We start from the raw sequence: 23,835 nt of genomic DNA on the forward strand, positions 1-23,835 counted from the left end.
CTAGAGGTGATAGTTTTATCATTTTTATGTTTTTTTAAAATAAATTTAAAAATAACTAGTAAAATAATACTAATTTCTACCCGCGCACCATAAAATTTTAGATGAATATTGACCGGAATCGAAATAAAAACTACAATCTAATTACTAACTACAATATAATTAAAATCAGATTAGAAAAAAGAATTAATGGGAATACATAAAATTAGTTCTAGAAAACCTCTACCGTTAATAATAAAAGAAAAATCCAATCCTTCTTTCAAATTCGTATTTTTTTAAATTTATTATTATTATTATTATTATCATCTTCTTTATTGTTTCTTCACTTCCATCTCGTCGCGTCTCACCAGACAGACAAACATACAAAGGCCTGTGAAATCAATCGTCAAACCCCACACCCATACCCACACAAAACAAAATCATTAACCAAAAAAAAAAGACAACGTAGAAAAAAAACCCCCAAAATATTAACTTTTCTTTTCTGGGTTTTTATTTTTTCAAGAGAGTCTGAAGAAACGACAGATCAAACAAGCCTTTTTTTCTTCCTTTTTAATTATCATCATCGTTATGTAATAACCTACAATTCAGTTTCTATCTCAAAAAGAAAGCAAAATAATAATAATAATAATAATAAATTCCCCCCTTTCTCTCTCTCTCTCTCTCTCTCTCTCTCTCCCCCTCTGTTTTTTTTAAAATAAAAATAAAAAAAATAAAAATAATGATATGATCCTGTCAAGCGAGAAGAAAATCTCTCCTTTCAAGAAACATAGTTGTGGGTTTTGTTAGAAATTCAGTTTTAAATAATGGGTGATCTTCAAGTTTGTGGCTTTCCAACTGAAAACGGCCATCTTCACCACCATCATCATCACCATGACGATCATGATCATCACCATCGCCTTCTGGGTTCGGGTCAAGACCCGGTTTCTCCTTCTTCTTCTTCGAATCCGGATCCCGGGTCAATTGTTGAAGAGAATTGGGAGAGAGCAGAGGAAGTTGCAACAGAGATTGTTTATAGAATACACCCAACTGTAGAATCCAGTTTCAAGAGGAAACAAGTTATTGATTATGTTCAAAGACTCATTAGATACTCTCTTGGGTTCGAGGTATTTTTTCTTAAACAACCCCTTTCTCTTGCTTATTCTTTCTTTTTGTTATTTGTTTTTTTCATTTTTTAGTGGTTTTGTGATGTGGGTCTGTTTTTTTTTATATAATTTTTTTGGCGTTAATGCGGTTTATTTTGCAGATTAGTGGTGTTAATGTAGTTATTTTACCTTGAAAAATACCTTAATTTGTTTTTTTATTTCTTTTTTTGGTGCCTGAAGGAACAGGGTTATTATTTCTTTTAATGTGTTTGCATTGAGAAAATTAAGCTGTAATAGTAAAAATTTAGGGTATTGAAGTGTATGGAGTAGTGATGCTATAAAATGTTTTTAGGTTTGAAGGTTGTCGCTAGTGATGGGGCTGTTGGGGATTTAATGTTTCTAAGTATTGGATAATGGAGGTTAGGGTGAGAAATATTTTTGTGTTTTATGTTATTGATTAGTGATTTTACAGCATAAAGGAAGATTAAGTGGTTTATGAGTACGAACTCTTTGCAAAGTAAATTTCCAGAGGTATGCGTCTGTTTTGCTCCCAGTTAACTGGGTTTTTGCTGGCGAATAGCTGTAATGTACGGTATAAGTACGATTGTTCATTTATGTGGCAGGGTGATCCTGGTATCAATAGAACCTGGATAGTAGTTAGTAGTTGGAAATGGTCTGTTCAGGTTTTGATTTTGATATCATTTCTGAAGCTTAATTTGGAGGGGTTTTTGTTGAGATAAATCACACTCATTATGTCAACTTTGGTATCTGCCTGTTCAATCATGATCACATTCTGCAACTGTTTTCCAAAATATCCTGTGTCTTGGAACAAAATTACAGAGAAAAAACACAAAACATATGATTACTCTTTGAATGTGAAAATTGAGTTATATTAGTCACAATCAGGATCTTGATGTGTATAGGATAATGATGTTACCAAAAGTGTGTGTTTGGATATTCTAGTTGGTGATGTGGTGTTCTAATAATTTGAAGATGGAGGTTAGACTGAGCATTCATAGTGGAGAGATGGAGACCAATTTTTTGCTTATGTATGATTTGTGATTAGAAATATGAAGCAAGATTAGGTGGTTTATGAGTGTGAGCCCTTTATAAGGTAATTTATTTTAATCTGATCAACTCAAAACCATGATTAATATAATTCTTAGTGCAGAAATGGACACATTTTGAGTTTTATACAGTTGATCAATTATTATGAATTGTATTCCAAAAATAGGTGGATAATTAGTATGAGCTCATTGCGGAGTAAATTTCTCAGCAACGTGATCAATGTTGAAGTGGATTCTTATCATGATGATTAGGTTGAAGAAATAGATTTTCATTTTTGTGTGAGGCTAGCTGGAGTTTTACTGGTTGATTGGTTGTCATGTCCAACATGAGTACAGGTGTTAACTGATGTGGTAGATAGGTCCCGGGTCACTTAAAACTTGATGTTTTAGCAGTTGTGATGGCATTGTGACAGTTCCGGTTTTGGTCCTGATTCCTAAAGCATAAATTGAAAGGGATTAGTGGAGGCTTTAATAATTGATGGAAATGTTATCACATTTCTAACTTGTCTCAGTTAAGCATCACCCATTAAGCTAAGATTGGCATCTGGCTGTTCGACTGTAATCACATTCTGCAACTAGTTTTCATAAACTCCTGTTCTGGTGCCATTAATTAATAAATAGGATTTACAGTTAATTTTCAATGAAGTGGATATAAATTGAAGTCATGGTTCTTTCTTATAGGTGTTCCCATATGGGTCAGTTCCTTTAAAGACATATCTCCCTGATGGGGATATTGACTTGACTGCCATTAGCAGTCCTGCCATTGAGGAAGCTTTGGTCTCTGATGTTTATACTGTTCTAAGAGGAGAAGAGCTGAATGAGGATGCCCTGTATGAAGTGAAGGATGTCCATTGCATTGATGCCGAGGTTCTTCTCACTTTGATGCCTTATTTTTATTGCAGTTCTCATTAGACTAAAGGAGAAGAATTAATATTTTTTTGCAGAAAGAATATTCTAGTCCCTTCCTTTGTTCCACCACTTCTGGTTGATTTTGGGTTTTTGCTGGCAGGTTAAGCTTATAAAATGTATTGTACAGAATACGGTGGTAGATATTTCCTTCAATCAATTGGGAGGACTTTGTACCCTATGCTTTCTTGAAGAGGTATGAATCTTGACACCATGAGAATTCTGGATGAATTGATTTGTTTGTTGTTTAGTTGCGGCATTGAGTCCATGGAAATTTCTGTTGCATTTATTTTAGGAAAGACAAGTCTGAGTTAATTTATATCTTCAAGCACCATGGCTCTGTTGTAGTGCCCTGCTCTGTGATCAAATAATAGATCAAAGTTTGCAAGTGCTGTGAAATATGATTTTGGTCAAGTTTTTATTTTCAGAAGTTGGCATTTGTAATGTAACTTATTGTGCAGGTTGATCGGCTTGTTGGAAAAAACCACCTCTTCAAACGCAGCATCATTCTGATCAAAGCTTGGTGCTATTACGAGAGTCGTATTCTTGGTGCCCATCATGGTTTGATTTCAACATATGCTTTGGAAACGCTAATTCTGTACATCTTCCATCTATTTCACTCTTCCTTAAACGGGCCTTTGGCGGTAAGATTTATAGGACTTAACATGGCAGATTTCACTTGTGCATCCTCAATTTTAATATTGCAGTGTGAACACAGTGTCTCCCTGAGTGCAAAATCACAGCATTGTATGCATTCATGAGTCATTGAATATGCTTGCATTTTCTGTAGGTTCTCTACAAATTTTTGGATTACTTCAGCAAGTTTGACTGGGAGAATTATTGTATTAGTTTAAATGGACCAGTCTGCAAATCTTCCCTTCCCAATATTGTTGGTGAGATACTTACTGTATTAGTTCTAATGGACCAGTTTTTGATGCTATAGATTGTTTGCTGGATTCATATTTGTCTTTTGCTCCTCTCTTTTTATGCAGCTAAGCCACCTGAAAATGTGAGTGGTGAATTATTGCTGAGTGATGAATTTCTCAAAGATTGTGTGGATAGGTTCTATGTCCCGTCAAGAAAGCCTGAGATGAATTCACGGCCTTTTCCCCAAAAGCATCTTAATATAGTTGATCCTTTGAAGGAAAATAATAACCTTGGGCGCAGTGTCAACAGAGGTTTGGAGCTTTCTCTTTTTCTGTTTTCATTATTAGCCTGGCACTAAAAGAAAGAATTATTGTATTCACTGATATACCTGACCTTGGATATGGCCTTTTCTTTTCTTTATAGTGAAAGAGTAATATTTTAAGGAAAGTTAAAACCCAGTAGTTCTAATTTAAACTGTCTTTCTGCTGATTGTGGCATTATTTAATGGCTTCAATAAGACCACAAATAGAATTAGCATCACTCCCTTTGTTAGCAACACACTGACCCCTCCAATGTTAGCACCACCTCCTCCACCGCTGTAGTTGGACCCTTCTTCCCTGTTGACTACTGTGTGCTGCCTAGCCACCTTAGTTTCTTTTTTTGTGCTAACTGATGGTGGAATGTCTGTTCTGCACTGTGGTGTAAAATCAAAGTTGTTTATGATGTGCTAAAGGATAAGGGGATTCTGCATGGTTTAATAAATGGCACTTTGTTCAGGGCCTGTTTGTTTGCATTCAGAGCTCAAATAAATGGGCACATAACATGTTTGTGTTATTCCATGCCAATGGTTATACTGTGGGTTTTTTGCAGGTAATTTCTTTCGAATAAGGAGTGCCTTCAAATATGGGGGTCGCAAGCTTGGCCGAATTCTTTTGTTACCCAGAGTGAAAATAGCTGATGAGCTCAAAACATTCTTTGCAAATACTTTGGATAGGCATGGAAGTGACTATTGGAGTGATGTGCAAAATTCTGAATTAGCATCTGTTGCTAGAAGTTCTGATAATTCAGTTTCACTGCCGTCGCATTCTGATACATGCTCTGAAGACAATACACGTCTGAAATCCACTGATGGCTATGATAAGGATACATTATTTTCTGAAAAATCTGATCATACTCCTCAAGTCCATCACCCAGGCTTATCTGGTGAAAATGGAAGAATTAAAAATGGTATCTCCTGTAGAGAAATGCTTATAAAATCTGGAACCGAGGATGAAATGAGCTGCACTGTAGGGTCTGAACCTAAACAGAATCATTTTGTGAATAGCAATTCAGTCTGTTCATGTACTAAGCATGAGGGAATAGCTCCTTCTGCTTCAACAACCCCCAATTCTGCTGAAAGTGTCCCAGAGAACCTATCACCTACTCTTGGAGGAAAATACTTTGCTGGCATTCCTAGAAACTCCCAACCTTCGAAATCCTTGTTGGACCTCAGAGGGGATCACAATGACCACTTACAAAGTTTGGCATACAGTCAGTATTGCCATATGTATGCTGTATCTGCACCTATACCACCCTGTCCTTCCATGTCACCTCAGTCAGAGAACAATAATCGTTGGGAAACTGTTCGACAGTCCCTACAGTTGAAGCGGAATGGTCATTCTCAAATGAACACGAACCATGTTTATGGAACACAATTCTATTGTGTTAACCCAGTGGCACCATTTAGAGCCGCTACAAATTCTGAAGAAAAGAAGGAACGACGAGGAACAGGAACATACATTCCCAACATGGTATTTCCATGTAACTGTTAGGTTTTGTGGCATTTATGCTCTTTTTTTTTTAATTATCAACATATTCCTCTTTATTTTTTTGGACTCCAGGTCTCATAGTTTTTCTTATGATTTTGCAGAGCTATCACGTGTATATGGGGGATAGGCTGTACTCAGGAAAAGGAAGGACTCAGGCACTAGTGAATCATGGTCAGTTGCATAAACATGCCCATGAAAATGATTTGCCTACAACTTCGCAGGAGAAGAATTTGTCTGAACATGGCCATGATCTTTCGGAGGCTGAGTACCCTCATCTTGGTAATGGGAAGCCTATGCCACCAGAGGCTCACCACTCTTACCCTTCTGCATGGGGATCTTCCAACGCCTATAGCTCCCCCCGTGCATCAGTGAGAACTGATTGTGGATCTCAGGGCCTTCAGCATCCAGAAGGGCTTCCATCCACATCAGATTTGGGCACATCGTACTCTGGGGCCTCAGCTACAAGCCCTGTCGCATCAGTGGTTGAGGACCCTGACTCAATTTTGGAAGAAACGGAGCAAGAAAGGTAAATAGTCTTACCTAGAATCTATAAATTTTCAATATTTTATTTTTGTTTTTATTTTTTGTAGAAAATGAGCAAGAAAGGATGATAATTTAGACCACTTTGTTTAATGGAAAATGTTTTTTTGGAAAGCATTTTCATGACTTTATCATGTTTGGTTACATTTTGGAAAACTTCACTTTCTGGTTAAAGAAAAACGTAAGTTTTAGTTGAAGGAAAGTGTTTCCAGGTTTAAAGTGGAACACTTCATTATATATATATATTATCAAAAAAATAATAAATTACTAATATATTTATATGGAAATAATATTTTAAGATATATTAATATACACTATAAAAATATATTAATTTGACATATTAGTGTGTATAATTCTTTAATTTAGATAATATTTCTAGAAAATACATTAGAATACAGAACATGTTATATTATACAATAATCACACATATTAAATCATATAAATTGTGTTATAAAAATAGGATACCATAAAAAATAAATTTATTTTCAATGTTCTCCAAAGACCAAAAAATGTTTGATAAAAATAAAAATTCTACTATTCTAAAAAAGTTAAATAACTCAAAATGTATTATTTTCGAACTTATTTTGTATGATACAAATAAACATTGGAAAGTAATTCATTTCCACGGAAATCATTTTTTCAAAAGTAATCCACTTTTTGGCAAACAAATGAGGCCTTGAGGGCTCGTCACTCTCTCTCTATCTATATATTGTAGAAGGGTACTCTGTATTAATACCTCAGCATTTGGATTCTAGGGCTTTGTTGCAGCAATATCATCTTAAAGACGATGTTGATTTTCCTCCTCTGACTCAGAAGGATTTGTGAAACATAGATTAACTGAAGACAGTGAGCGTAACTATAGATTCTAATGACTATCCGAGATTGGGTGAAGACTTCTGTTTTGCTCTTCTTCTTGCCCTTCTGTTTGGAGGTTGCGGTCATTATAATGTACAAAATGACCTTTTTCCGTCCACCGTGTTGGTTTGCGACGCCGAGTGCGTGTATCACCCAGCTGCTGTTTGCTCAGATTTTATGTTTCCATTTAAGTGCTTGTAGGATATGGAGGTAGTCTAACAGAAAAGGTTTGTGTAGATATCTTTTCAGCGAGCATAGAAACACCGAATGCCGGTTGTTGCTTTTTTCTTGGTACACAGCAGCACTAGCCTTATACCAAATATTGAGAAGAACAACAAAGAATGGAGTGGACTCGAGTAATTAGACACCAGTGTTTTCTTTTTTGACTTTATCATAACTCATGAAGGTGTGCATTGTGGAGCTAAATCCTCAGAGTGCTGAAAATCTCCCAAATGCGCAGTTAAAATCCCTCGGAGCTTGGTGTCATTATGATGATGTTCAGAACGATCACTCTAATCCCACGGGCTGATGTCCAGCAGTATGTTTTACTCCTGAGTTTTTTTTTTTTTTTTTTTTTAAATTTTCCATCAAGAGCCTGTAGAATCCACATGTGGTCCAATGTTTAGATCAACAGAACCTGATTTGGTCCAAAAAAACCAAGTTCATGTAAAATTTTGTATTTTAGATCTTTTTTATCCTTTTGAATTCAACGGTAAGGAGTATTCTGGAACACTGAACTTGAAGGGTAGAATGTTTTTTCTTTCTCGAACCGTGGACAATTTAAAAGGCAGAAAACTAATTTAACCAAAATCAAGAGCTCAGGTGCGCTCACTTTCATCCAATGAAAGATCAGACGGCAGTGATAGACCCTACCATCACTTGGAGCACAGGTGTCCTCACCGCTCGTGATTGCACCAGCCGGGAATCGAACCCGGGTCTGTACCGTGGCAGGGTACTATTCTACCACTAGACCACTGGTGCTTGTTGATTCTCTTTTCCACTATAAAATATGAGTATAAGATTTCTCTAGAAGTAGAGGATGGCCACTACACTTTCTCACATTGTATGGGCTCTATTCATATCATCTAATTATTTAATCAAAATAAGTTTATGGATGTAATTAGTCGTAATAAATGAATGTTTCAATGTTTACAGCAAACTAAAATAACATTTGATGTATATTTAACTGATGTACTTTATGAATTTTAAATCAAGCAAAAATATCTATAAATAGAATATACAGTATCACAAACAACTAAACTAAATATAATTGCTTTTCATCTCAAAAGTGTAAAGAAATCAATAATGATAAATGAAATGTGTAAAATGCCATGTAAGAACAACATAGAAAATCTAACTTGCTCTTATAAACAATTGTAACAATAGGTGTTAGAAAAGTTGAACTTATAGGTAAATCAAACAACAGCATCAAATATGATCTAGAGGTCATCAAAGTATATATATATCAACATTGAAAAGAAATGGTGTAAAACAACACCATGCCGTAAAATTTATAAAACCAGAGAACACTCTATATAAGTGGATTTTTAATACTAAAAGAGTGTGAATATAATAGAAAAACTAATCACAAAGAAGATTTTCTAAAAAGACACACCTTCTAGATACGTTAAAATTTTATTTTCTCAAGGTTTAAGACATAACATTACTTTTAAGAAAGCAAATAAGTTGATATGAATCTCATGGAGGGAAATTTGTAGTCCATAAAAGAGAGAAACTATATCAATTTCCAATGAAATATTTTTCAACATGAATGGAATAAGACTATTTTATAAATTATAACCAGATCATTCTCTTGCAATAAAATAACTTGAAGTTAAGATACAAAGACTTGCACTTGTAATTTGCTTAATGGGGATGATTTTAAGAAAATTTCTTTATGGTTCATATTGGCAAGTATGTCAAACCATGATGTTTCAAGAATTTGAACTTGAGTAGTACAAAGAACTACGAGTATAATGCCAACAATTGAGCTTGGATGATTGAGATTTTATTCCAAGAATTTGTATAGAAAAATGGATGGTAAAAAAGTTCCTTTGATTGTTCATAATCGTCTTGGTAATCCAAAAACTAGTGAATGATTGAAAAATATTGATTTATTTTTATTGCCACCCAACACAACATCAAAGATTTTGTTTTGTGATGTGGGGATCATACAAGCTTTTAAGATATATTATTATCATTTATTTTATCAAAATATTTTGAAGGATTATGAAATTAAAATCCAAAATTCAGAAAAGATAAATATTTTAGATGCAATGAATCTTACAATCTCAACTTGGAGAATAAATGTTCAAATAAGTACAATTACAAATTATTTTTGACATTATAAAGTTAGGTCTATAGATAATATGGCTTTAAAAAATCTAAATCTACACTTGGATGATAAAGTGTTCAACAACTACATGTTGTAATCAAAAGGTTGAAGTATCTTCATACAATGAATGTTGAATACTCTTTGAACTATTTATAAGAAAACAAGGTAACTTCATAATTGTTAAGTGACAAGTAAATTATTGAGAACATCATAGAAAATTATAAAGAAGATGAAGTTGAAGATGATAGTTCTATATTGGACCCTGTTTCACCTAAAAATATACTAAAAAGAACAATTACATTGCATAATTTTTTCTTGCAATACAAAAACACTACACTAAACTTATTGATGCACTCTAGAAAAATAAAAAAAATGAGGTTTAAAGAAATAATAATTTTAAAAGAAAACAAATAACATTATAGTAATAGTTTGCAATTTTTTTTAATTAAATCTTGTGTGTGTATAATTTTGATGTATAAAGAAATATTATTAACTCATAGATGTTGTAATGTACTTGATTATTTGAAGCAAACACAAGAGAATATTTGGGGTTTGACATTAATACATAATTATAATCAATTATTGTTTTAATCAAGACCTTCATAAATTACTTTATTCTCCACCCATTACGAATGAACCAAACTTGGTGGTGGTGGTGGTCTTCTCTAGTGAGGGGACAAGCTGTCACTGTGATGTGGCCCTCACTGCCATGGAAATGAATGAAACAGTGAGATGAAAAGTCGTCCATGGTGGCCAGAGTAAACATGTCCTCTGCTTTTCTTCAAGTCACAAGCTAATGGCTGCCTGGCTGTATGCATTTAATCTGTCATTTCATTCGTTTTCAACACTTGGATCTTGCAACATTTTTCTTGCCTAGTCTCCATTGTTCTCTGGCACTTTGCATGTGTGAGGACTCCTCACTACATTTATTTAGCTGGTCTTAGTCTTCTTTTGTTTTTTATATTTATATCATGAGTTTCAAGCCAGCAATATTATGATAATCTCAAAGCCAAGAATATTTTTTTTAAATAATCACTGTTATAATATTAAACAGATTCTTAATGTATTTGTCCACGCAGTCCACTATGTGTTAAACCTTGGCTGGCTGCAGGCTGAAAAAAAAAAATTGATGTTTGTTTGAGCAGCAAACTGTTGTTTAAAACACATTTGACTGTATAGACAAGCAAGGCTACCAGAGTGTGTTTGAAATTGCATTTTGAAAATGTTTTTTTTTTAAATTTAAATTTTTTTATTTTTTATTTAAATTAATATATTTTTGATATTTTTATATCATTTTGATATACTGATGTTAAAAATAATTTTTAAAAAATAAAAATAATTATTTTAATATGTTTTGTAATGAAAAACACTTTGAAAAGTAACCGCTTTCATTTTTAGGCCAAGCTTGCTTTTCTCCCAACTTTTTTTTTTTCACAACTTGAATACATTATTTTTAATGATAAAAAATTACTGAAATTAGTTTTAATAAATGCACAAAATAATAAAAATATCAGAAAAAGGTTACAACTTATTATAATTGGAAAAAGCATATGCAATGCAATTACAATAAAAGACACATTTACATATTTTTTATTTTCAATGCGGAACAAATGAAATGCTTTTTTTTTTTTGAAACTATTAAATAACCATCACAACCCAATAGTTTAAGCGGTTAGGTGAAGTTCTAGAATATGATTTATATTATTCTCTAACACCTCCAAATAAAAACTTTTTGGACTTGAAACTTGTACAAGTTCATATTACCTTGTACTTGATTTTTATCAAATAAATAGAGACAGTAAGATTCAAACTCGTGACCGCTTGGTCATCAAGACTCTGATGCCATGTCAAATAACCATCTCAATCTAATAGTTTAAGCTGTTAAGTGAGGTTTTAAAATATAATTTATATTATTTTCTATCTGAAATAAAAAACAATTAGAGAAAACAAATTCAAATATATAGGAATTGTAAATATAAATGGTGGAAAATGCATGTGGAAAACGAGGTGTTCCTAAGTCATCTTCTCGGGTCACCAAAGCAAAAGAAGCAAGAAAAAAAAGGTAAATGGTGAGGAAAAGTGCCGGTGGTGGCAGGCAGAGATACGCGGTCAAAGAGAGTAACTACGGGTGTTTTAAAAAATAATAATAATTATTTTTTAAAATATTTTAAAATAATATATATTTTTAATTTTTAAAACTCATCCTAAACACTAGTAAAACATAATTAAAATGAAGTTTTGAATTAAAATATAATTAGGAGGCAAGGACAATAATGTTGGGGGACAGTAAGAAGTATATTTTTTTGATGATTAAAGCATAAGAAATAAATTAAATGGAAGAGGAAGGAAGGCAGGTCCACCATGAGTAAAGTAGTAGGAAGTGGAAAGAGGACTCTTTCTGGTCTTGCGATTGAAGAGTGAAAATGAGAGGCCATAATCACACCCTTTTGTCAATCCATCAAAGATGGTGGGCAATTTTTTTTTCAAGAGACCATTTCAAGGAGTGGGTCAACCTGTATTTTTTTAAATTTTAATTTTTTAATAATAAATTTTTTTATATTTTAAATCATTTTAATTTGCTGATTTTAAAAATAATTTTTAAAAAATAAAAAATTATTATTTTAATATATTTTAAAATAAAACATATTTTAAAAAATAACTACAAACACACTCCCAATCCAGCAATAAGTTAATGCAATATGGTGTTCTCACCTTTCATCTGTAGCTAATTTGTTTCTGGCTCTGATGGCTGTAACCTAACCATTGAGCTATTTAGCTTTGATGGCTCATTATTAGAAATAGTATTAAGGTATTGATTAGCCCAAAAATAAAAAAATTGTTTTACATAAAAATAAAAATTATTTAGCCCTCTTATTACTTGTTTTGCTAGGTAATTAGCTATTTATCCCGTGTTTTTTTTGGGTTATAATGTTTTTTTTAAACAATCAATATCAATTATTTTATAATATAAAATAAAACATACTTATAATTTTATTGTTAAGAAAATTATGCTTAAAAAAATCTTTGATCAACAATTCTATATTTTATTATTTATAGAAGTAAGAGAATATTTTCACTGTAAAAAAAAAACATAAACATTCTCACCCACCCAAGAGGCTTGAGTTTTTTTGGACCAAATGCATAAAAATAATTTCACTATAGTCTAAAAAAAGATTTTACTTTGGATTGTGCTTCGAAGCCATTTAGTTTTTTTAGGAAATTGTAGCCTGTAAAATTTCCAAGTGTACAAGACTCTTGATTGATATATATATATATATATATATATATATATATATATATATATACATGTTTCGTAGATTAAAATGTCAAAGATGATAACATAAAAGGAAACTAACTCACTTATTACTTGTATAGAAGGCAAAACCAACCCACCCCACTCTCTACCCAACATCTTAATATGATGCATAATTAAGTCCATTATTCCGTTAAAGTATCTTAGTTTAATAAAAATAATTAATTATGGGAAAATAATTGAGTCAATTTTATCGTTTTCAACCTCTTAATTATCCTGTTATTTCTTTCATTCAAACTAAGTGAATCAATCTCGCACACAACTTAGTATTATATTTAAAATGGTTTATCAACCTTCTATACGTACAAAGTACGTGATATATACATGATTTTTTAATTTCTTCTTAAAACACACGAGACCAAGTCTCTCTAGCTCTGAAATCTCCCTCTCTTTATCCACACACACATATATATAGTTAAATACACGGCTTCATATGAATAATGGGGCTATATATTGACTGAGAATTTTCTGAATCTTTGGAAATTCAATTGAGACCAAAGAAGATGTTCGAGGACTCAATTGACAATTCTTATATGATTGGGTGCCTGTTTGAGGTTTGCCTTGATTTTCGTGACGGTCTACTGTAAGCGTCGCCAAAAGATAACGGGTGCGTGTTGTGCTGTCATTTCAGTCGCCATAGCATCAAAGTCAAGCTTGCCATCCTCATCAATGATAAGGAGGAGGAATCCTCCTCCTCCACAATTCTCACCTCCTAAGAAAGAATAAGCTCCAAAACTCAATATAAAAACGTCATTTGTTGCCCATCTTTGTCTCCTTTCTTCTTCTTCTTCTTTCCCCTTCTTTTAAAAAACAAGTATATATATAATTAATTAGTTAATAATATATTTCTCTGCCCTCTGTCCTGTGAAATAATATAAAATTATTCTAAAACTGTCTTAAAAACAAATTTATTTTACATGTATTTATTTTTCTTATATCAGAACGCAACCATATTAAAACAGAAATAGAGCTAATTATTAAATTTAAATATGTTATTTCAATAAAAAGATAATGGCATAATAGATAGAAACTTCAAGCCTAAAATGAGTTCTATATATCGTATGATAAACAAATCCTAAAGCATGGCCACTATTATATTGCACGCCCTTAATATGCTGCCAACTCCCTCCAATATATAGGCCCGATGCTTACATATTTCCATGTAGTTTCTTCTTCACTCATCTACTATACCTCCTTATTTATTTAGCACCTCCTGCGAAGAAGTTGCAATCACAGCCATCTCTTATAAAACGTTTTTGCATTTTGGCTAGCTTTCTTCAGATTCTGTTCCCGAACTATTCTCTCATAAATTCATAATTATCTTTCAATATTTTTGGGGTTTCTTTAGCATCCACAAATGTCTCCAACAAAACAGGGCCACAGGTTCTTCAAATTCAGAATTCCATCACTTTCTTGTGTAAGAATAATTAATTATCCCGTATAATTCTTTTGAGTGATAGATGAATCTATCCAATTACGTAAGTATTTTTTGCTTGCACTACCCACTATCCTGGTTCGCAAACAGTAGTATTTGCTTTTCCAACCTCAAGAAAACTAGACAGCAACATATTCCATCACATGCCATAATATTCTCCAGTCAATTCTAAGGCCAGGCCACTATTTTTTTTTTTTTTTGTTTTCACTCCAAATGGTTGCCAAGAAGTACGACTTATTTTCAAATGGGGTTATAGAGATGGATTGGATCGTGCTAAGGATAGACTGCTCAAGACTCTTCTGGCTCCTCTTTCGTGTTTTCTTTTATGAAAACCATGAAGGAAAGCCTCCGATTTAGGGCACATCTTGCTTAAAATTAGTTAGCTAGCTATATCTTCCCACGTACGTCAAAAAATCCTTAGTCTCATCCTTTTCTTCTTTTTATTTCCATAAAGTTTCCAAAAGTTTTGGCTACAGCATAAGGATGTATAGAAAGCAAGGTCAAGAAGTGCATACTTTAGATGAAACCAAAGGTGATCATGGCTATGCTGAAACTGATCCTACAGGCCGGTATGGTCGGGTAAGTTTTAGCCTTTACATCGTCACACATGCTCTACATATATTTTTGCTGTCTTCTTTTTGGTTCTTATCTTATTGCACTTACTTTTACAAGTTGCCTTGATTCCCATAGCATTGAATATAAGTTAAAGTCCTCCTAATAGTTGTACCTTCACCAAGTCTTGCCATGATTCACAATTCAGGATCACTTTGATGTTTAGCATATGTAATTGGCTTAACGGGTCTGGATTAGCATGTAAAAGATAAGATTGTTCCTTGAATGGGACAAAAAAAAAAAAAAAAACATCGAGTGAAGTTGTCGTATTCTACTCCTTCCAGTTTTATGCGCCAAGTGTGTGTACATAGTTTGAAGAGGTTCAACATGATTGCACATAGTAAAGAATTCTTTTTAGTTGTCACACGTACATGTATATATACAATGTCAATACATGAATCTCAATATTTTAATTGGGTAGACCTTCTTTTGTTTTAGTTAGAAAAGGTCACTGTCCTAATCTTTTTGTTTATGTTAAATTTTGGTTTTCGTCCTCCCCAGAAATTGATGATTTATTAATAAACTAGTTGGTGAAAAAATATTGAATTACTATTTTTTGTTGTTGCAAAGACTGTGAGCTATGATTTTATGATTCGGTGGTTATTAGAGAGTAGAGACAATTATTATGAATGATGATGATGATGATTTGCACGTGTTTAATCCAAGATTTCGACTTGGTTTCTCCCTGAGAATGATTGACTGATTAATTAATTGATTGATGGGATTACTGAAAGACATATTGGGATCACTTATGACAAGAACTGGTTGTGTTTTGCATGAATAGTTTGAAGAAGTTCTTGGCAAAGGAGCAATGAAAACAGTGTACAAGGCCATAGATGAATTCCTAGGAATAGAGGTGGCATGGAACCGGGTCAAACTCAATCAGGTGCTTTGCTCACCTGATGATTTGCAGAGGCTTTACTCAGAAGTTCATCTGCTCAGCACCCTCAACCATAACTCTATCATCAAATTTTACACCTCTTGGATTGATGTCCGTCGAAAGACTTTTAACTTCATCACTGAAATGTTCACTTCAGGAACTCTTAGAGAGTAATTTCCTTCGCAATTCAAAATAGATTCTTTCTTTAACCTGGTGTGTCTTATGCTATAATGTAATAACTATCTGCTATTTAGCAGATACCGCAAAAAATATACCCGTGTGAACATCCGAGCTATCAAGAAATGGGCTCGACAAATCTTGGAGGGCATCGTGTATCTACATGGCCATGATCCTCCAGTAATTCATCGAGACCTAAAATGTGACAATATCTTTGTCAATGGCCATCTTGGACAGGTCAAGATTGGTGATCTAGGCCTTGCGGCAATTCTCCGGGGTTCCCAATCAGCACACAGTGTCATAGGTACTCATTTTTCCTACTTTAGTGCCTGGATTAATGTCTGTTCTGTTTCTGCTGACTATTATCATCATTACTATTTGGTGACCATCGCTAGGAACTCCGGAATTCATGGCGCCAGAACTATATGAGGAGAATTACAATGAACTAGTTGATGTCTACTCGTTTGGCATGTGTGTGTTAGAGATGCTCACAAGCGAATACCCTTATAGTGAATGCACTAATCCAGCACAAATTTACAAGAAAGTCACATCGGTAAAATCTGGTTTCATATTAAGATTCATAATTTCTGATGAGCTAGAGTATGACCTGCATATTATTTTTGTTATGCAGGGGAAGTTACCAGCAGTTTTCCACCGGATTCAAGACTTGGAAGCTCAGCGGTTTATTGGAAAATGCTTAGTAACTGCTTCAAAGAGATTGTCAGCGAAAGAGCTACTGCTTGATCCATTTCTTGCATCTGATGAAGCTGAACTGTCACCTGTTCCAAGGTTCAGAAAACAGAAGCCATTTCTGAATGACAGGGAAATGGAGAAACTGCAGCTGAATGATCATCCCCCAAGGACAGACATGACGATCACAGGGAAGCTGAACCCTGAAGACGATACCATCTTTCTAAAAGTGCAAATTGCTAATGAAGATGGTAAGGGTCCAATTATCTCTTCTTAGGCAAACGTTTTACAGATTTGTTCTTCTGGAATTGTTTGTTTGTTTCTAAAAAGAAGGAAAAATATACATAGATTTTGCCATCCTAATGTCAGTGTGGCTTTGATAGGCTCTGTTAACTGGTCAGTATTTGTGGATCAGCATTTATCTCAAGTGCTGTCACTTCATTGTTTTATTGCAGGAACTCTTAGGAACATATTCTTTCCTTTCGACATTTTACATGATACACCAATCGATGTTGCAATGGAGATGGTCAAGGAGCTTGAGATAGATGATTGGGAACCATTTGAAATTGCTGATATGATTGACGGGGCGATTTCAGCTCTGGTGCCGAATTGGAAGAAATGGGACTTACCTCATATTGAATCCCACCATACATTTGACTACCAAGAAGATGATGGGCATAATCATCCTTTCCACTCCTCCTCCTCATGTTCATCATCTCCTGCATCTCTATCGGGATTAATGCCACATTTGCTCCAAGGTATGTCTCCCAAGATGCATTACAGCTGACTGTTTGTGGTTTTGGTCTCGTAACCAGTATAGTAGGATCCCCATTTAAGCTATGCATCAGCAGCCTAACCAAAGAACCAGTTAGTGATTGCTTGGCTTTGGTTTGTCTAATCAAAATTAAGTAGGAATATCTCCATTTTATACAGAGTAATTTCTTTTTAGAATATTGGAAATGCTTATCTTGCTTTGAGCAGCTAGAGTCAAATGTCATTCCTATCTTCTCTAAAAAAGCTACAGGCAGAACAAACTAGGTATCCCATGTTCCTTCAGATAGGCAAATAGAATAACTAGTTAATATGCATGCTGGGACTTGGGTTAACATTTCAAAATCACAATATCAATTGGAAACAATTGCTGTTGCAGATGATTTGTTTGATGATACCAGCTCTCAAAGCTCTTCACACTCAGGATCATATTCTTGCTTGAACTACATATCTGGCGACGAGTACAAGTTCGATTTAAGCTCAACAAGGAGGGATAAACATCTGATCACAAGGACTCAAAATTCAACAAGATTCTGTCCTCAGGAAAATTCAAATTCTAATATTGGGCAGGCACTTGCTACAAACGCCTACAACCACTGCAAGGTTTTGCTAGAATCACAAACTAGAGCCTCGAGCTCTAAAAGCAAAAGGATGATGGACAGTCGTAGATTAACTAGGAACCGGTCACTGGTAGATATTCGTAGCCAGCTACTACACCGATCATTAGTGGAAGAAGTGCATAAGAGACGATTGTCCAAGACAGTAGGAGATGTAGAAGATGTTGGTTTTCAGAAACCTACTGAGGTTTGCAAAAAGACATCACAACGGACTTCGAGCAGAAGAACTTGAAAATTAGCCTTTGTGTATATCACAGATGATTAAGAGAGTTGATGATCTTGTTCCTGCAGAATGGAGCTATCAAGAAAATGCTTCAAGTACCAGCTAAATTACCCCTTACGCGGCAACTGTACAAACAACTAAATGAGGAAGCTTTGTTGGGCATCCATGTCAGCTGTTAGTACTGAAAATTCCCAGGTGAAAGGTAGAGTGCTAGATACATAGTCAGTGTAAATATGTACTGACATGTTTTGTGCTGTGTGAAACTAGCTGTATTTGGAATATAATTATTACTGCTTTCTTTTACTTGCAGCCATGGGCAAACATTATGCATTTATATTCGAAGTTCTGCTTTTTACGAAGTCTTGCTTCCAGTTTTTCACATGTAAAACCCCATATGAAAATGTTTCAGGAAGCCTGCAAGTAAAACCTTCATTTTAGGGCTAAACCTGAAAAGGGGATATCCTGATCCTGAGATTTTTGACGGAGTAAAAGCAACAACAGTTTCAACCATATGGTCATGTCATCAATAGTTACATGGATTGCTTTCTGGGATTTAATATTTTGTCAATATGGTGAAACAAGTGGAAGCAATGCATCACCGAAACCATATAATGCAGTAGAGCATGCTGTGCTCTTTATGTCCATAATTGCAAGGCATTAACTGTGTAGATTTCACAATATTTGTGTACCATCTGCAGTGCCCGGTTGTTTGCCTTTAATTTTTACTGGGTGGATCTTGCCTGAATTATGATGCTCCCACTTTTTCTCAAAAGAGGTCGCATCGATAACTTCATTGGTAGAAAAGCATTTCTCTTGAGGTTTCTGACTTTGATACAAGTTGATGACAGCGAATACTTCTATATTGTTTTCTAAGTTTAATCCAGCAGGATCTGATTGATGGGTTGGAAATTCGAGTCCCTATATATATTATGTATGAAGGTAACAAGTCCTGAGGAGCTAGGTGGTTTTGCATGAAAAGAGACTCATCAAGTGTGCAATCATGGGTAAGGCTCCCTAAGGGCTACTGGACAGTTAGGTTATCCCCCCTCCCTAGCCTCCATGTGGTCCTCCTTGCTTCCTTCACAGACATACCAGGAATGTGATAATCTGGTGGTCCCTGTAGGTGATTCACAAGAATTCAAACCTTCCTCGGATCACAGATCTTCAGCTATCCTAGGCCTTTCTCGTGATTTAGTTTTTGGAAGAACTAAGCTTGCTACCTTAATGAATGTAGTTTCATTGTTGATGCATGAGATTTCCGCGTGATTTTTTATCTAACTGTTGGATGGATTGAATTTCTACTAGAGATTTTAGAGGTTTTTTTTTTTTTTTTCTATAAAGTGAAAATTTATATAGTCATGATCTAAAGCTGGAAAGACCTTTAAATAATGTTTAGAAGTTAGAATTTAGAATTTGTTGTAATTTGCTAGTTGATTTATAATTCTTTTTACTATTTAATTCAGATCTATTTTATAATTCTTTTTAGATTTTTTTAGTATTTTGTCCTGATATATAAGCATATGTAAGATGAAGTTTTGATTAAAGAAAATATTGTAATAAAAATTTAAATTAGGATTTCTGTATGGTGACTCTGTTTGGCACAATTCTATCATTTTTTGTGCTTGTTGACTTTCTTATATTGTTTCCATCTACATTAGTTGGTATCAGAACTTAATGATTTCTATTGGTTAGTTGTTGTATGTTGTTAAATAATCATAGCTGGAAAAGATGGTCACAAAACAAGACATGCTCATGAGAAGTGAATGAGAAGGTTCTCCATTGAGAAAGAGATATTCAGAAACAGGTGATAGAAGACATGCATAGATAGATTGTGGAATTGACCCGTCAGTTAGTGAAGGTCAGAGCCCAAGAGATCACATATCCATGTTAAGCTTTGAAAACCCATTTTAGAGGCGAGAGTAAAAGAGACAATCTCTTAATCGGATGAGTATTGTGGATATTTAGAGTTTTGGATAAAGCTCCCTGAGTTTATTGATAAGTTGAATGATGTATAAATGATTTTTTGGTATGAAAAAGTTCAAGAGCAGATGAGGATGAAGCTAATCACCATTAGATTAAAAGGGCAAGCTTATGCTTTGCGAGAGTAATTAAAGAGGTCTAAAAAAAATAAGGCAAACAGAAGATTAGTAATTGGAAGAAGATGAAATATCACTTTTTTTTTTGTATGCTTAAACTTTATACCTTTAAGACCTAAATTTTTGGCTCAAACCCAAACCCAACCTAAATTAACTTAGGTATATAAGAAAAAGTTGTAAAAAAATTATTTTTCTCTCTTCTAATTCTTGTGGTTGTTGTGACCCTCCTCTCATCAAACTAAGAATTTCAATTTTTAATCTTGAGTTTTTGGGTTTAAGAAAGGTAGAAGTAACAAGTGAGTGTTTCTATGTTATTTTTTATTTTCCGGTTGTTTATGGAAGGATAAAAAATGAGATTTAAATTTATAAAGATTTGAAGTTTATGTTGTTAAGATTGATTCATGATTATTATGAGTTTAAGGTTAAGTAATTAATTTTAGGTGTATTATTAGAAATAAAGATTTGTGAATTGATTTGTTATGGGTTAAGAAATTTGTTTCAAATTTTCTAGAAAATCTGGATAGAATGGTCTTGAGGTTTAAGATGACGAAATTTTCTTTTGGTCATTGATTTATGAAAATTACAGTTTAGTCCCTAAACTTTAGAAAATTATAATTTGACCTCTGAAACGTATTTTGGGATCCTAGGCAGTATTATTTTGAGATTAAGGATGATGAATCTCATTTTGATAATTGATTTGTATAATTTTCAGTTTAGTCCCTCCATTTTGGAGATTTATGGTTTAGTCTCTGAACTTTGAAAAAATTACAATTTGGTCCCTAGAACGTAAATTGTGATACTGGACAAAATTGAGGATGTATTATAGGTGAAATTTTAGTATGATTATGTATTTCTGACATTTATAATTTGGTCATCCAATTCTGGTAAAATTATGTTTTGGTCCTTAATTTTAAAAAATTATCGTTTTAGTCCATAAACTTAGGAGATTAAACCTGGTTTTATTTTATGCATTGGACTTTTATTTGTGTTGTTTTAAGTTTTTTTTGGTATATTCTGTATATTCGTTGTAGGTACTTCTAACGATCCTCAATAGAATTTTCAAGTCTTTTATTTGATATTCTTTTTACTTCTATATTTTTCGGGTGAGTAGGATAATATTTAATATGCATGTAATATAAGTAAATGTGTATGTTGATTATATGATGAGTACAACTAATTAATTTCTTGAATATTTATATTTGTTGCTTTATTTTTCTAGTATTCATCTATTCTTGAATTTGCACTCTTATTTTGTTGAACTAAATTCTATTCGAAATGATATACATTACTTTGATAATTATGCGAATATCTATTATGCCTTAATTTAGGACTTGTCTGTAACTCTATGATAACAGAGAGTAGTTAGTCTATGTGCACATAATATTCTATATACCTAGCTAGTGAAAGAGGCACCAACCTATGTCAACTAATTCTCTCACAGTGGTTACCTTCGGATGTCATCTGATCTTTGACATGTATTCCACTACTTTAATTTATGATGATATGCTTAGTATGTATATGTATATCAAGATAAATCGACTTGCAAACTTTTTTTTGGATTAACGTGCGTGTTCGGGTCAGCTTGTGTGCATCTCGACTAATCCCACGGGCCCTGAAGTTAACAACCATGTATGCCTCCAGTAGCCCTGAGGTTTGTGAGACTCGAACTAGTGATCTCTAGGGAGAATTGCAAACTATTAATATCTAAAAAGTATATTAAATGTTATTCCCTTACTGAGTTGGTTGAACTCACCTCTCATTTTTAATATTATTTTAGGTTTTTAGTTTCTGTTAGCAAGTGGATTTTGTTATGTTCCTGCTTCTTTAGTTTTGGTCGGTATGTCTTGCTTGTTTCACGAGGTTTCCCTTTTAGTTTTGATTCGATGTCTTAGACGCTCCACTATTACTCTATTTTAATTATGTTTGGATTTTGACAATGTAATAAGTATTATGAATTATTGTTTTTATTTTAATTACTAATGAGAAGTTTTGATCTATCATTTGGTTTCATTAGTTTTGAGTAATATAATTTTTGAAAAATTCTAAAATGTTGTGTATTTTTAAATAACTTGTCCTTTGATATGTCTGTTATGAGGCTTAGCGTAGGTGAGGTGTCTTTACAACACCGCTCCTGTGTTACTAGTCATGGACCCGAGATTCAAGTCATGACAATACTAATGACTCCATATATTAAAACAAGTTGGAAGAATTGTTGATGAATACACTAACTAATGGCTAGGAATGATCTATAAAAAATGGAAGAGCATCTGGTTTCTTGGTACTTAAGTGAATTACGAAAATCCAACCATAACTTGCTTTGTTTACAATCTTTATGGACAATTTTCAAAGTCTATCAAAGAGCTTTGACTATAGAAAAACAACATTTTACCAGAAAACAACAAGTTGTCGGGGTAAATAGTAGAGGTGACTTTTGGTATGAATAGAATAATAAGGGGTGTGCACTAATAAACAAAAATTAGTCATTCAACCTGAATTAGTAGCTAGACAAACCACATGTCAGGGTTCTGAATCTGGTTTTAAGTTTTGGTTTTTTAGATATAGTGAACTAGGGCATCAAATTTATGAGTGCTATAAGCTAGAGAATTTATTGGTAAAGAACTTGGTGAGAAAACAAGTGATCATGTTTATAATGATTTAGATGGCAGTGAGGAGGTTTTGTAAGGTGATGACGATGCTACCTTACTCATCCAAAATAGCTTGTTTGTTCCTATAGGTGATTCATGCAAATATTGACCACACATTAGTCATTTCTATTCAACTTATACCATCAAGGATAATGTATGTAATCTAATCATTAATAATAGTGGTTGTGAAAATATAGTGTCAATCAAAGCAGTAGAAAAGTTACAACTTAAGATAGAAAAACACCTCAAATCCTACAAATTAAATTAGTTGAATTGAGACAACAAGGTAATTATGGATGAACACTTTTTTATTTTGTTTTTTACTAGCAAGAGATATTTTGATAGTTTTTTATGTAATATGGTGTCTATGGATAGATGTCATAATGGTTTTGTAAAAAAAATAGTGGTATTTTAAGAATTGATTCTTAACATACTTTATCTAAATTAGTTAATTGTATGGTGCTAGCAACATGCTAGATGTTAAGGAAGTGTAAAGATGCTAACAATGTTTTTAATTGCCGGCAACAATAGTAACATAGTTAAATGGATGAAGAGAACTTGAGGATGAGTTCTCTCTTTAACCTATGGATATTGATATATGAGATTTTCTTCAAATATATAACCTTATGGAACAAACATAATTTTTTATTTGATAATTGGATTAGTCTAATTTAAAAAAAAATTCTAAAAGTTTTTTATATATATAAAGTTAAAATTTTATAGTCATTTGAGATCTGGAAAGCCTTTAAATATGATCTAAAAAATGTTACTTTTTTTTTAAAAAAAACATTGTTTATGATGTGTTTCCTTGTATATAAGTGGTCTATAAAAACTTTAATATGGAGTTTTGATGAAAGAAAATATAGGTTAATAAAAATTTGAATTAAAGTTCATGCATGATGACTCTTTTGGACACGAT

The 23,835-nt window shown here is 33.3% G+C and overlaps 2 protein-coding genes, 1 non-coding gene and 1 pseudogene across 5 annotated transcripts; 2 read left to right on the forward strand and 2 right to left on the reverse strand.

The window, feature by feature from the left end:
• Positions 1-342: 342 nt before the first annotated feature.
• LOC133669995 (uncharacterized) lies at positions 343-7,859 on the forward strand. The gene is made up of 9 exons (XM_062090373.1): positions 343-1,100; positions 2,828-3,013; positions 3,156-3,248; positions 3,514-3,696; positions 3,843-3,945; positions 4,045-4,230; positions 4,790-5,709; positions 5,829-6,253; positions 7,023-7,859. Exons 1-9 carry the CDS (start codon positions 801-803, stop codon positions 7,090-7,092), a joined length of 2,466 nt encoding a protein of 821 aa, XP_061946357.1. The 5' UTR covers positions 343-800; the 3' UTR covers positions 7,093-7,859.
• Positions 7,860-7,936: 77 nt separating this feature from the next.
• LOC133670311 (small nucleolar RNA snoR114) lies at positions 7,937-8,027 on the reverse strand (annotated as a pseudogene).
• Positions 8,028-8,032: 5 nt separating this feature from the next.
• On the reverse strand, positions 8,033-8,103 carry TRNAG-GCC (transfer RNA glycine (anticodon GCC)). The gene has a single exon. It is a non-coding gene; the product is annotated as a tRNA-Gly (tRNA).
• A 5,834-nt stretch (positions 8,104-13,937) lies between these two features.
• On the forward strand, positions 13,938-18,534 carry LOC133670026 (probable serine/threonine-protein kinase WNK4). 3 transcript variants are annotated; one of them, XM_062090421.1, is made up of 7 exons: positions 13,938-14,784; positions 15,602-15,867; positions 15,952-16,178; positions 16,270-16,427; positions 16,506-16,815; positions 17,020-17,322; positions 17,715-18,534. In XM_062090421.1, exons 1-7 carry the CDS (start codon positions 14,689-14,691, stop codon positions 18,182-18,184), a joined length of 1,830 nt encoding a protein of 609 aa, XP_061946405.1. In that variant the 5' UTR covers positions 13,938-14,688; the 3' UTR covers positions 18,185-18,534. The 3 variants fall into 3 exon arrangements, with proteins under 3 accessions (XP_061946405.1, XP_061946406.1, XP_061946407.1); XM_062090422.1 differs by having other exon boundaries at positions 15,955-16,178; XM_062090423.1 differs by lacking the exon at positions 15,602-15,867 and having other exon boundaries at positions 15,955-16,178.
• Positions 18,535-23,835: the final 5,301 nt, after the last annotated feature.

Source organism: Populus nigra, chromosome 12, assembly GCF_951802175.1.
Source record: "Populus nigra chromosome 12, ddPopNigr1.1, whole genome shotgun sequence".
Classification (NCBI taxonomy): Eukaryota; Viridiplantae; Streptophyta; class Magnoliopsida; order Malpighiales; family Salicaceae; genus Populus; species Populus nigra.

Bases quoted from the DNA above. Each gene is read 5' to 3' on its own strand.
- LOC133669995 (XM_062090373.1), top strand. From the start codon at position 801: ATGGGTGATCTTCAAGTTTGTGGCTTTCCAACTGAAAACGGCCATCTT. The intron at 3,697-3,842 runs GTAAGATTTATA...CATTTTCTGTAG, and splicing joins CCTTAAACGGGCCTTTGGCG to GTTCTCTACAAATTTTTGGA. The intron at 6,254-7,022 runs GTAAATAGTCTT...TTTGGATTCTAG, and splicing joins GAAGAAACGGAGCAAGAAAG to GGCTTTGTTGCAGCAATATC.
- LOC133670026 (XM_062090421.1), top strand. From the start codon at position 14,689: ATGTATAGAAAGCAAGGTCAAGAAGTGCATACTTTAGATGAAACCAAA. The intron at 16,816-17,019 runs GTAAGGGTCCAA...GTTTTATTGCAG, and splicing joins GCAAATTGCTAATGAAGATG to GAACTCTTAGGAACATATTC. The intron at 17,323-17,714 runs GTATGTCTCCCA...TTGCTGTTGCAG, and splicing joins AATGCCACATTTGCTCCAAG to ATGATTTGTTTGATGATACC.